This window comes from Nerophis ophidion, linkage group LG04 (genome assembly GCF_033978795.1).
Source record: "Nerophis ophidion isolate RoL-2023_Sa linkage group LG04, RoL_Noph_v1.0, whole genome shotgun sequence".
NCBI lineage: Eukaryota > Metazoa > Chordata > Actinopteri > Syngnathiformes > Syngnathidae > Nerophis > Nerophis ophidion.
The window spans coordinates 20819620-20834848 of record NC_084614.1 but is presented as its reverse complement, the minus strand read 5'-3'; the positions used below and the strand labels follow the sequence as shown (position 1 = coordinate 20834848).

Genomic DNA, 15229 nt, shown 5'->3' with positions numbered 1-15229 from the left:
GACACGTACGTAGGATTAACCGAAGGAGCGTTCAAAACAAGTTGGAATAATCACAACGCCTCCTTTAGAAACCAGACTTTGCAGAATTCTACAGAACTCAGCAAACACATTTGGAACCTCAAAGACAATCATGTTGAATATTCAATAACATGGCAAATTCTTGCATCCAGCTCACCTTACAACAGTGGTAATAAAAGATGCAACCTATGCTTAAAAGAGAAACTGTTTATTATATATCATCCAGATTTATCATCCCTCAACAAGCGCAGTGAAATCATTTCAACATGCCGCCACAAACGGAAACACCTCCTAGGTAACACATGAGCCAATCACCACACCCTACGCCTGCTTGTACCCACCCACTCTGTGCTCTATATAAACCATTGTATGTGAATGCTTCCATTAAAATCTCCTGATGACTGAGGGAACCCCTCATGAAACAGATCTGTAGCGATGAAGTAGTCTTGTGATTTTTTTCCCACACCTACATACATATATATATATATATATATATATATATATATATATATATATATATATATATATATATATATATATATATATATATATATATATATATATATATATAACATTTTATTTTAGTTACTTTGAGTTTACAATCCCCTGGCGCTCTTTTGTACTGTGTTTGTACTTGTTTTTAATATTGTTATTTCTCAATTGTTTGTGAATGTTGCAATGTATGAATAAAGGTTTATAAAATAAATAAATAAAAAATCAAATTAAAAAAAAAAAAGATGCAACCATCGTTATACATATGCAGCTTCCGGTGTCCCTATATAGATGAGCCGATTATTTATTTGAAAATGTTCTCCCTGTACAATAACCACATTTTTGTTATTACAAAGTTAGGGTATCAGTAAGTTTAATGCACCTTAACTGCAATTAATATTTGGTTGGATTGGTGTTATTATACTGTAGTTACATCGCACGGGTTTATTTGTGATGTCTGAAACCATATCACAATATGTTTAGGTGCAATGTATCATTTTTGACGCTAATTGTATGTTTTAACTGTTTAGTTATTGATGTTTTCTGCATGTTGTCCCTAAAATACTTCAACAACACAAAAGGAGCCGCTCAATACAACGTGGGTAGAAAGTTGCAACAGAAGCGTTATCTTACGTTACAACTGGAAACAAAGGCGTGCCCATGGGACCCGCCGGGGCCTCATGTACTCCATCCTGGCTCCCATTAGATGTGACAGGTGATATATTGCACAAAAAGCAAAAACAAAGTGCTCAGCAGAAAGAGAAGGACATTAATATGTGAAGTCACAGTGGGCACCATATAGGAGAGCTCTGGGGAATCCTTCCGCAAAATGCCACCTCAATATATGTGACTGGGCCATTCAACCCAATTAGTGTGGAAGATGTGCCGCTAGAAAGAACACGCTATCCTTTTCCAGTCAAAGGTTTGCAAAGGGAAATGTCAGGTGTCAGGCTTGTTTGGAATGAAACACATTTCGGAATGTACACTTGGAACAGAAGAAAAAAAGAAAAAAAAAGTTGTGTACTCTTGTTGGTAAAAAGTCAAACCGGGGCAGAATAACATTGTTGACATGGAGTTATAGCCCAATTTGTGATTTCATTCATCAAACCAGTAAAATTAATTTAAGTCTAAATAGTTCATTTTGTTCTTGTTATGCTTGCACTTTAAACAGGAACCAGACTTTAATTGGAATTTTGCCTTTAATTCTCAGTCCCTACGTCAGACAAGAATACATGTTTTTTATTTGTATTTTGCATCCTGAGTTGTTAGATATGGTTAACAGCGAGGGTAATGGGAGTACTCTATTGTGCCTATGAAGCCCTCTAAAATCATCCAAAACCTGCCAATAGTGCATCTCGTGACCTGCGTATCAACCAGATATTAGCGATATTCATCATCATCATCAATCTTTATTGCAGACCTTGAGATCCATTAAACATACCAAAAACACAATACAAAACATTGTTATTATAAGCGCTAAAGCTGAGGAACCACTTTTAGCGGTTCCGCAATCACAGCAACTGGCTTATGCAGCTATGGACATACTGAGCCGCTGAGCTGCTGCATCGTCTCTGAGTTGGTAGAAGTGAAATCTAGATTATAAATCCATGCATCTGACTTCTAGAGCAGAAAGTTGTGGCCATAAACCGAGAAGTTGGTCAACTTTGACATTTAACTTCAACCCAGTGATGGCGAGAAAGACATGAAAAGATGCTGGTTTCTTTTTTTTTTTTTTAATCTGCATGATAAGTATGGTTAAGTCTTCATCCAAACGGGAAGATAAAACATTCCATTAGTCGGCATCCCTGTGAGAGTAGACATTGTACAGTGATTGTTTTATTATATTCGTAGTTTGTATTTCTTGTTTAGCACTTAGTAATACTGCCACTCTGCTTATCATTTAACTTCTAAAACTTGTAGCTCACCTTCCGTATATACAGGCTCCAAAATGTAAGGTTCTGTATCATCATTTGTCCCAAAGTAGTCTATCATGAAGTCTGCCATGAGCAGTAGTGTTGTTGTTGTCAAAGAAAACGGCGAACATTGGGATGTGTCTGTAAAAAAAAACAATAATAAAATACTTACATATGCTGTATATAAAACATTGATGGAGGTTTTTAGAGCGCTTAATAGGCAGAATGGAGCGAATCCCACTACCGCCATTGTGAGCTGACTTTTGCTAGTGTTTATTTACGGGTTAGAATGCTTTTAAGAAAAACATGTGTGCTTGTCTTACGTAAGGATTGTGAATGGGAGGCAATATTCCCAAGCAAGTACACTTTCCTTGTAAGACCTTAGCAAAGAGGTTGTGACCTTAAACATCCTTATTTTCATATATTCTTCAGAAAATTTAAATAAAAGAGACACATTTACATGTTGCAACATGTTCCCGTCCCCGTCAGTAATGGCTTTTGTTGCGCATTTGCAAAACTAAGTTCAGAGGGATTCATCTGAACTTGTTCAACACGTTAATGCTATAGAATTCCAGGTACTGAACCTAACTGACATGGCCTGAAAAGCTCGTCCGTGCCGTCGCCCTGATGTAACGCAGTCAAAACCAACACCCTTTCCAGCAAATACCACTCAGATTTTGTAATTGTTCTTTTCTTCTGTCACGTCTGCCTATGTGCTTGAGAGTTACATACAAACCTAAAAAATCACGCTCTTTATTTCTTCTTAAATCCTGATTTTTTTATTATTTACATTTTCTGTTGTTACATTTTTTTTCTAAGAATTTGGTTTCGGTGTTATGAAATAAACATTGAAATATTAAAAATGTAAAATAAACAGGCAGTCTTTCTACAAACCCCGTTTCCATTTGAGTTGGGAAATTGTCCATCCATTTTCTACCGCTTATTCACTTTCGGGGTCGCGGGGGGCGCTGGCGCCTATCTCAGCTACAATCGGGCGGAAGGCAGGGTAGTTGGGAAATTGTGTTAGATGTAAATATAAACGGAATACAAGGATTTGCAAATCCTTTTCAACCCATATCCAATTGAATGCACTACAAGGACAAGATATTCGATGTTCAAACTCATAAACTTTATTTTGTTTTTTTGCAAATAATAATTAACTTAGAATTTCATGGCTGCAACACGTGCCGAAGCAGTTGGGAAAAGGCATGTTCACCACTGTGTTACATCACCTTTTTTTTTAACAACACTCAATAAATGTTTGGAAACTGTTGAAGCTTTGAAAGTGGAAATTCTTTCCCATTCGTGTTTTATGTAGAGCTTCAGTCGTTCAACAGTCCGGGGTCTCCGCTGTCGTATTTTATGCTTCATAATGCGCCACACATTTTCGATGGGAGACAGGTCTGGACTGCAGGCGGGCCAGGAAAGTACCCGCACTTTTTTTTTACGAGGCCACGCTGTTGTAACGCGTGCTGAATGTGACTTGGCATTTTCTTGCTGAAATAAAATGGTGCGTCCATGAAAAATATGGCGCTTAGATGGCAACACATCTTGTTCCAAAACCTGTATGTACCTTTCAGCATTAATTGTGCCTTCACATATGTGTAAGTTACCCATGCCTTGGCCACTAATGCACCCCCATACCATCACAGATGCTGGCTTTTGAACTTTGCGTCGATAACAGTCTGGATGGTTCGCTTCCCCTTTGGTTTGGATGACACAATGTCGAATATTTCCAAAAACAATTTGAAATGTGGACTCGTCAGACCAAAGTCACGGTTATTCAATGTTGGTTTCCGGCCATGCCGCTTACGTGGAGTGATTTCTCCAGATTCTCTAAACCTTTTGATGATATTATGGACCGTAGATGTTGCAATCTCTAAATTTCCTGCAATTGTATTTTGAGAAACATTGTTCTTAAACTGCTCACGCAGTTGTGAACAAAGGGGTGTACCTCGCCCAATCCTTTCTTGTGAAAGACTGAGCATTGTTTGGGAAGCTGTTTTTATACCCAATCATGGCACCCACCTGTTCCCAATTAGCCTGCACACCTGTTGGATGTTCCAAATAAGTGTTTGATGAGCATCAACGTGGACCCCGACTTAAACAAGTTGAAAAACTTATTCGGGTGTTACCATTTAGTGGTCAATTGTACGGAATATGTACTGAACTGTGCAATCTACTAATAAAAGTATCAATCAATCAATTCCTCAACTCTATCAGTATTTATTGCCACCTTTCCCAACTACTTTGTCACGTGTTGCCGGCATCAAATTCTAAAGTTAATGATTATTTGCAAAAAAAAAAAATGTTGATCAGTTTGAACATCAAATATGTTGTCTTTGTAGCATATTCAACTGAATATGGGTTGAAAATGATTTGCCAATCATTTTATTCTGTTTATATTTGCATCTAACATAATTTTCCAACTCATATCGAAACAGGGTTTTCTAATACACAATAAACTTAAGTATACCTTTTGATAATTTACAGGAGGAAATATGAAGGAATTGTAATTTAAAAGGTCACAGTATAGAATGTATAGTCAGGAATACCAGAAGTAACATTTTTGGGCGAGCAGTTTTTGGATGTAATAAAATAAAATTGCTGGCAATAGAGCAGTGGTTCTTAAATGGGGGTATATGTACCCCTTGGGGTACTTGAAGGTATGCCGAGGAGTACGTGAGATTTTTTTAAAATATTCTAAAAATAGCAATAATTCAAAAATCCTTTACAAATATATTGATTGAATAATACTTCAACAAAATATGAATGTAAGTTCATAAACTGTGAAAAGAAATGCAACAAAGCAATATTCAGTGTTGACAGCTGGATATTTTGTGGACATGTTCCACAAATATTGATGTTAAAGATTTCTTTTTTTGTGAAGAAATGTTTAGAATGAAGTTGATGAATCCAGGTGGATCTCTATTACAATCCCCAAAGAGGGCACTTTAAGTTGATGATTACTTCTATGTGTAGAAATCTGTATTTATAATTGAATGACTTGTTTATTTTTCAACAAGTTTTTAGTTATTTTTATATCTTTTTTTTCCAAATATTTCAAGAAAGACCACTACAAATGAGATATATTTTGCACTGTTATACAATTTAATAAATCAGAAACTGATGACATAGTGCTGTATTTTACTTCTTTATCTCTTTTTTTCAACCAGAAATGCTTTGCTCCGATTAGGGGGTACTTGAATTAAAAAAATGTTCACAGGGGTTACATCACTGAAAAAAGGTTGAGAACCACTGCAATAGGGGATAGAACAGGGGTCACCAACGCGGTGCCCGTGGGCACCAGGTCGCCCGTAAGGACCAGATGAGTCGCCCGCTGGCCTGTTCTAAAAATAGCTCAAATAGCAGCACTTAACAGTGAGCTGCCTCTATTTTTTAATTTTATTTATTTACTAGCAAGCTGGATTCGCTTTGCTCGACATTTTTAACTCTAAGTGAGACAAAACTCAAATAGAATTTGAAAATCCAAGAAAATATTTTAAAGATTTGGTCGTCGTTTGTTTAAATAAATTCTTTTTTTTTTTTTTTACTTTGCTTCTTATAACTTTCAGAAAGACAATTTTAGAGAAAAAATACAAATTTAAAAATGACTTTAGGATTTTTAAACACATATATCTTTTTACCTTTTAAATTCCTTCCTCTTCTTTCCTGACAATTTAAATCAATTTTCAAATATTTTTTTTATTGTAAAGAATGATAAATACATTTTAATTTAATTCTTCATTTTAGCTTCTGTTTTTTCAATGAAGAACGTTTGTGAAATATTTCTTCAAACTTATTATGATTACAATTAAAAAAAAATATTCTGGCAAATCTAGAAAATCTGTGGAATCAAATTAAAATCTTACTTTAAAGTGGATTTTAACTTATTTAAAACATGTCATCAAAATTCTAAAATTAATCTCAATCAGGAAAAATAACTAATAATGTTCCATAAATCATTTTTTTATTTTTTCAAAAAGATTCGAATTAGCTAGTTTTTCTCCTCATTTTTTTCGGTTGAATTTTGAATTTTAAACAGTCAAAATTGAACATAAACTATGTTTCAAAATTTAACTGTCATTTTTTTTTCGTGTTTTCTCCTCTTTTAAACCATTCAATTAAGTGTTTTTTAAATAATTTATTCTCTCCAAAAACCTTCCGTAGAAGGAAAAAAAGTGAACGACGGAATGACAGACAGAAATACCCATTTTTTTTATATATATAGATGTATTTATTAAAGGTCAATTGAGCAAATTCGCTATTTCTGGCAATTTATTTAAGTGTGTATCAAACTGGTAGCCCTTCGCATTAATCAGTACCCAAGAAGTAGCTCTTGGTTTCAAAAAAGTTGGTGACCCCTGGGATAGAATAATACGTTTTTGTCAAGTCGAAGAATTTCCTCCACACTAGAGTTCCGGCGTATGCTTTTATTTTCTACGACTTTTCACATAACCTCCGGTTCTTTTCCGTTCAGAAACTTGACGCGTCAAAAGACTCATCTTTGCATATTTCCCATCGAGGCCAGTGGGCGAGGAGGAAGACCTTGCGAGCAGGAGGTTTTCATACGGCGCGGCGAGAGCAAGAAAGGCGGCCAACACGGTGAGGGAAATATTTACTAATGACTAAACTTTATCTTCTGAAAGGATCCGAAAGCGGGAAAGAACTTTTCTGAACTTTCCCCCCCTCATTCGACTAAATGGGCATGACTCACGTTTGATGTTAACAACAAGTCTTCTCACCAGGAAGAACTATCCGGCGTTTTATACAACGTGGTGACTTACTTTGCTCGATTTAAAACTTGGGGGTGGGGGGGAAGTAATAAAACGTATTAAATATTCATTTCAGTCCTGCAAATCAACTTCGGTCTCTCGAGCAGGGGGCGGAGTCAGTGTGACGTCACTCGTAGGTATCGGTATGCCTATGGAATTGCAAAATCAAAATAGAATAATAATAAACGAATGTATACTTTGTCCTCTTAGTAAAGACTAAATCATCACAAATTATTTATTTGTCACATATGTGCAACCATTAATGAATTAATTATTCAAATAGAAAAGATGAATTTTAATTAATGTATCAGTAGTTACTGTTTATTCTGTGCATGCATTTTTAAATGACTAAAATGTCAAATTAGACAAATAAAATAATTACATAGTAAAATAGAATATGGTTTTAAAAAATTTAATAATGTGCACGACTGGACACAAGTTTTACAACACCTCATTTATAGCAGTAATTAGACTTCGACTTAGACAAACTTTAATGATCCACGAGGGAAATTATTCCACAAAGTATCTCAGTTACAATGATTAAAAAAATGTAAGGATGGAAAGGACAATGTAGGTATAAATGGACTAAATATAGCGATATAAATTATAACATATGTACGCAATACTTACATAATATATGTACAGTATATTATATATACTGATATATTATGTCTATGTCATATATACAATATATCAGTGGTTCTCAACCTTTTTTCAGTGATGTACCCCCTGTGAACATTTTTTTAATTCAAGTACCCCCTGATCAGAGCAAAGCATTTTTTGTTTAAAAAAAAGAGATAAAGAAGTAAAATACAGCACTATGTCATCAGTTTCTGATTTATTAAATTGTATAAGAGTGCAAAATATTGCTCATTTGTAGCGGTCTTTCTTGAACTATTTGGAAAAAAATATATAAAGATAACTAAAAACTTGTTGAAAAATCAAAAAGTGATTCAATTATAAATAAAGATTTTTACACATAAAAGTAATCCTCAACTTAAAGGGCCCTCTTTGGGGATTGTAATAGAGATCCATTTGGATTCATGTACCTTTTTTTCCCAAAAAAATAAATATTTAACATCAATATTTATGGAACATGTCAACACTGAATATTGCATTGTTGTATTTTTTTTCATAGTTTATGAACTTAAATTCATAGTTTGTTGAAGTATTATTCAATAAATATATTTATAAAGGATTTTTGAATTGTTGCTATTTTTAGAATTAAAAAAAAAAAAATCACGTACCCTCTGGCATACCTTCAAGTACCCCCAGGGGTACGCGTACCCCCATTTGAGAACCACTGCAATATATAACAATTACCATGTACAATATTACAGTATATGTGACAGCTGCAGCGTAAAATAGAGAGTAAAACCAGCAGAAAATAGAAAATAGACATTAAAAACAAAGAGAAGTAGCTAACATAGAAGGTGTCAGGTAATAAACATCCATCCATCCATTTCTACCCTGTTGGGGTCGCGGGGGGTGCCGGGGCCTATCTCAGCTGCATTCGGGCGGAAGGCTGTGTACACCCTGGACAAGTCGCCACCTCATCGCAGGGCCCAAGTAATAAACAGATATCATCTATTACTGTATGGCGAGTGATTATACAATTAAGAATGTATTTGAGTGGTAACATGGATTTAACCACAACTTTTACACTCTTTTCCATCAATGTTTTTGTCGTGAGCATAGCTACCATAAGGTCAGAATTATTTGTGGAGTGAGAGAGTTTTTGTTAGGATTTTGCCATTTACAGATTACACATTGTTACACAACCACAATGGATTTGAACGAAATGAATAAACAAATCAGCATGGATGAAAGTCTAAAGTCTGTGCGGATTTCTTTATTGGTTGATTTATTTGTAATCCTATATGTAAAACAATACTGCATATATACACACGTGTATGTATATATACATGTGTGTGTTTATATATACGTGTGTATATATATATGTATATGTGCATATATATGTGTATGTATATATATATATATATATATATGTAAGTGTGTTTATGTACATATATATTTATATGTACATGTTTGTATACATGTGTGTGTATATATATGTATATATATATATATATATATATATGTGTGTATGTATATGTATAAGTGTGTGTGTATGCATGTGTGTGTGTTTATATATATGTGTATATATGTGTGTATACATGCATTCGTATATGTGTATGTGTGTGTGTATATATATATATATATATATATATATATATATATATATATATATATATGTGTGTGTGTGTGTTTATGTACATATATATCTATATCTACATTTTTGTATACATGTACAGTATATATGTGTATATTTGTTTGTATATATGTGTGTGTGTGTATGTATGTATAAATGCAGATAAATGCGTATATATACATGTGTGTGTTTATGTACATCTATATCAATATCTACATGTTTGTATACATGTATATACACCAGTATATGCGTAATATGTATGTACAGTGTATCAGTGTATATGTATTTCCCCTATTATATTTGTTAGTTATGGTGGCGTTGGGAAGGGGGCGTCGCCCGGGACAGGGGACAGACGGACGGACGTGGAAGGAGCTGGGTGGGTGTAAGGAACAGCCCTTTGCCACCATGACGTCTCCATCACATCGCTGCCTGGGGGGGGGGGGGCGGCAATAGACTACAGACTGTAGTTTCAAGCGACGCTTGAAAAAGCATTTTTTGGGTTGTTTTTCGCTCCGTATGCTGAATGGCAATATACGATATATATCTCCATATTTTTTCCGTGAAGTAAAAACAAAACAGTCTTAGTTACCTGAGATACTAAGTATGTCATTATTTTCACTTAGTAAATATTGACTTACTAAGACAAAATAATGACTAAGTCAAATTAATGACTTACTGTAAATAAGCGTTTGCAATAAGCGTTTGAAAAAAAAAGTTCAAAGTGTGGCCACATGCTGACATATGCTCAACTCATCATGCTTAATTTATTACAGTATTTGGGAAGACTGTATTGAGTTGTATTATGTAAATGTTATATTTTTATCAACATGTGATAGCAGGGACCCTGCCATTCAAAACTAGGCTGCTATATTACAAATGATTAATGTAACTATAGCTGAAAATAATAGTACAATAGCAATAGGAGAGACTATTCATCCCTGAACACCATGGACTTCATGTAGGCTTTATGATGCAGTTACATTATCATATCAACTATCAGAGACAGAAACTCTTCATTTAACACACTGTCCTTTTTTGCTGCTTCAACACAGAAAAGGGCAAAGTAAAATAACTTAGTTGTTAACTGTAGGTCAATAATGCGTGTCTTTCTCTCAGACGGACAGGGCTTAGCTGTCCGTAACACACACACGCACGCACTCATGCACACCCTGCAAAATGTTGGCATCAGCGTCAAGTTGTCACACCCTGATGGTGTCGATCACATATTTTTCAGTCTTGTTTCCCAAGTCCGCCTCCTGCCCTCATGACGACCATCGCCATGGACCGAATTGGCCGCCTCTTCATCAGCCTGCAGCAGATCAAGCAGGCGCCTCGCATGCTCGCCGAGGCGGCGCCGTCCATGCCGAACACAGTGCGAGACGCCGATGTCCCTCCGTTCTTCAGGGAGCGCTTCGTCCGCTCGGGCTACCGTCCCCTCCATCAGCGGTGGCGCTACTACTTCCTGTCCGCGTTCCAGCGCCACAACGAGACGGTCAACATCTGGACTCACCTGCTGGCGCTCCTGGTCCTCTTGGTGAAGCTGAGACAAGCGGCGGAGATGGTGGACTTCGCCGGGGACCGTCACTCCTGGCCTCTGTTGGTCCTCATCGTGTCAGCCATCAACTACACGGTGTGCAGCGTGGTGGCTCACCTGCTGGGCGGTAAGTCGGAGCTGTGTCACTACACCTTCTTCTTTTTGGACTACGTGGGCGTGGCGCAGTACCAGTACGGGAGCGTGGTGGTGCACTATTACTACACCGTGGAGGAAGACTTCTACTCACGAGTGCACCGCGTCTTCATCCCTGTGGCGGTGCTTCTCAGCTGGTGCTCGTGTTTAGGCTGCTGCTACGGTAAATATCGGAACCACTCGCTACCAAGTTGGGTGCGTAAAGTCGGCCAGGTGACGCCCTCTTCCCTGGCCTACATGTGGGACATCAGCCCCGTCATGCACAGACTCTTTTCCACGCCCGCGGGCCAGGACGACCCGGCCGCCATCTACCACCTGGGCCACATCGGCTTCTTCATCGGCTGTGCCTTCTTCTTCGCCTTCCCGGTGCTGGAGCGCATCTTCCCAGGCCGCTGTGACATCCTGGGGCAGAGCCATCAGCTCTTCCACCTGCTGCTGTCCTGCTGCACCATGTTCCAGATCCAGGCTTCCCACCTGGACTACATGGGCCGCAGGGAGGTGTATGAGCGACTGCACGGGAGCGGCGACGCCGCCTTGCTGGCGGGCGTCTACGTGCTCACCTGGCTCGTGTGCCTCCTCATCGCCGCTTTCATGCTGTGGAAAACCAAACGCTTGCTTGACCGCCAGGCCAAGCTGAAATGAAAGTGGAGCAACACTGTTGTTTTTTCAATGGTACTACTGTACAATCATTAGGTGCACCTGCACTATCTATTAAGGTCCAAACCGGAAATTGTCTTCCTTTTCCTTTGAACGCATCTCACAGTTGCCATAGCTACACTCACCTACCGGTGTGTTGCAGGAATCTTTCCATTTCCGCTTCTATGGTCATCATCACCTTTCAAACTTGGCACCCCAAGTATTGTTTGACCTTTTTGAAGTTTATTTAGCCAGGACATTTTGGTTGAATTCCACACCAAAATATTGCAAACTTACCGATGCAACTCGGTATGCTGCTCACTGCTCTCCTCCACTCCCCGGGGGCGATCAATGGTGATGGGTCAAATGCAGAGAATGATTTCGCCACACCTCGCGTGTGTGTGAGACAATCCTTGGTACTTTAACTTTAACTATATTAGATCTGTGGCTGCTTTGTGTATTTCCTACTGACACTGTCAGCGCAGTAATTTATATTACTTTGAATTATTTAAATGAACTAGGACCAGAATTGTCAGACTGTAGATGTACTTGTAATTTAAGCCATGGTACAATATTTAGAATTCTAATATGCATATTAAATTATCTGGAGGGGATTTTGTTTATTTTTAAAGCTGTAGTGTTTTAATGTGCCCTTTTGAATGGGGACAATTCTATGTCATTATGTTAAAATGTGCCTTTTTATGGAGGTTAATTTGTGTCCTTATTACAAAAGCTTTTTTTTTTGACACAAAATTTATGCAACTGATTTTTCTGCCTTTAAATTTTGTGAATTGTTTTTTTGTTTTGTTTTACATCACATTATGCTCACATTGCCCTGTGATGAGGTGGCGACTTGTCCAGGGTGTACCCCGCTTTCCGCCCGTTTGTAGCTGAAATAGGCACCAGCGGCGACCCCATTGAAAAATAATTTGTGAGCAAAATATGTGTTTAAAAATGTGGCTCGTCAAACTACAGTGTTTTAAAATTCGGTCCAGAAAATGTGTTGCTTTGAAACTCAAGACTCACTTTCAGTAAATTAAGACTGAAGCAATCGATCCTGTCTTAGAACCAGCCATTTAGGTGCTTTCGTCTTAATTTACCTGCAGAGAGTCTTGAGTTTTGAAGCTGAATTTTTATAAAATTATTTTTTTACACTGAATTTTTACACACACATTTTGCAAATTTAAACCAAATTAAATTCACAAAATTAAAACGCAAAAAATGTAGTTAGATGTCCCGCCCCAAAAAAGCTCAATAAAGACAAAAAATTACCTCTGTACTATTTACATGGGGACAATTCTGTGCCATACTCTTTTAATGTGCATTTTTATGGTAATTAATTTGTGTCTTCATTGCAAAAGCTTTTTTTTTCCACACTGAATTTATGAAACTGAATTTTTTGTGTTTGAATTTTGTGAATTGAATTTTTATACATCACATCATGCTTACAATGAAAAAGCATTTGTGAGCAAAATGTGTGCTTAAAAATTCAGTTAGTTTACATATATGGTTTTAAAAATCAGTTATTCAAAATTCATTGAGTAAAAATTCAACGCAGAAAAATGTCAAAACTCAAGATGTCAAAACTCACTTCATCCTGACTTAGAACCAGCCAATAAGGTGCTCCCGTCTTAATTTACCTGAATTAAGTTTTGAGTTTCAAAGAAACAAGTTTTTTTTTTTTTTTTTACAAATTTTATTATACGCGAAGAGTGTCCAAACTTTTTTCACTGAGTGGCATAATGGCAAATGAAAGCGTGTATGTGCCATTTTGCTATTTTTCATTTTCAAAACCAATACAATGTGATATAACCCTTAGGGCTTTCTTTAATTCTGGTGTGTTAAAGGTCCTGGGTACCCAAAATAGCTTCAGCCATTAAAGTAAAAATAAGTCGTATATTATTGTATTTTTTTTTTTTACTTTCGATGTTTAAATATCCATGGATCAACTTCAGATCTGTCCAATGACATAAAGTTTAACAGGAAAAGCACAAAATATGCAATGTTTTACCTACAAGAATGATCAAAGTTGAATATTTGAGTGAAGTAATTGGAGCCTTACATTTGTAAATAATTCAGTTATTCAATTATTAGTTCATTGCTTTCAATTCAATATTATTTTTTTTAATAATGACAGTAAAATAAAATAAAAATAAAAAAGCCCCCACTCATAAAAGTGTTACCAATAAGTCATACACCAATGTATGTTGTTTTTACTTTCAACTTTCTCTAGATCAACTTTAGATCGTTCTCTCAATTACAGGTTTTTATTATTTTTTTTAGCAATGACAGTTTAAAAAAGAACAAAAACAAAAAAAAACGCCTGCAAGGCGGCTTTGTGTTATGTCAATAATTTCTCATTACATAACACCAGTTTGCTCTTTTATTCCACGTTTTAGTGTTTTTTGTTATATTTTTAAAATTGGGCCACACTTTGGAAACCCGTTATAAACTGATTTTTTTTATTAATGTATTTATTTTTCACACACTGAATATTGAAACACAAATTTTATTCAATAACATTGTCAGCATAATTTAAACATTTGATTTGAAAAATTACAACATAAACATTGCAGTTACATAAATCCAGTGTTAAAAACAACTTTCAAATAGAAACACAAATTAACCTCCATACTTTTTAAATGGGGAAAATGTGCCATGCAAATGTTGCAGCTTAGTTTAATGCGATAAAACAGGTTCTACTGCTGGCATAATTAAGGAACTTTTGACAGTATGTTTGATCCTTGATAGTCTATGCAGCCCCGGGCTCTCGCATCAACAAATGAATGTGTATTTTGCCAACATGTAAAACAGCTGAACCCTAGCCATGTCGAGTTTCTTTTTGTTTGTGTTGCGTTAAAACTCGACAGTATTATATTTGATCATCATTTAAGGGTAATTCTCATGACACTGTGGTATGGGGCCGTGCAATATAAGGCGACATAAAATAATGTTATGCTATTATAGTCAGTGCAGAGGGCAGTGCTTACATTGGGGAATGGGATTGGCTGTCTCACACTGCTTGTTTGGTCTCCATAGCAACCTTTTAAAGCAGTGTTCAGCTGCAGGACCCCAATCTGCATATTGATGTACTATCATGTTTCTGTGATTAGCACTAATGTGGGAATGTGTGCCTTTTTCACAGAGTGCCCCTGAGCAAGGACACTTAATCAGGAGCAAGACAAAATGTTTTTTTTAATCTTGTTTACAAGTCATGCAAAGGGAGTGTATGTGACTATAAAAGTGATGCTTTGTAAGTATTGTAACAAATGAGACTTTCTATTATTATTATTTTTTTTGTCCACAAAGGTGCCTGAAATAAAATGATTAATGAAGGTATATCACTGTGTGTTAAATATGAATTGATTAACGTGGACCCCGACTTAAACAAGTTGAAAAACTTATTCGGGTGTTACCATTTAGTGGTTAATTGTACGGAATATGTACTGTACTGTGCAATCTACTAATAAAAGTATCAATCAATCAATCAATCAAA

General features: G+C 36.4%; 1 protein-coding gene across 1 annotated transcript in view; it reads left to right on the top strand.

Moving 5' to 3' along the window:
* Window positions 1-15229, top strand: part of paqr7a (progestin and adipoQ receptor family member VII, a) — an 18267-nt gene extending 3038 nt beyond the window's left edge. Inside the window, exons 2-3 of the mRNA XM_061897393.1 lie at window positions 6904-7028; window positions 10645-15229. Coding sequence (XP_061753377.1) covers window positions 10675-11739 — 1065 coding nt within the window. The 5' untranslated portion in view covers window positions 6904-7028; window positions 10645-10674 and the 3' untranslated portion in view covers window positions 11740-15229. The remainder of the gene's footprint in view (window positions 1-6903; window positions 7029-10644) is intronic.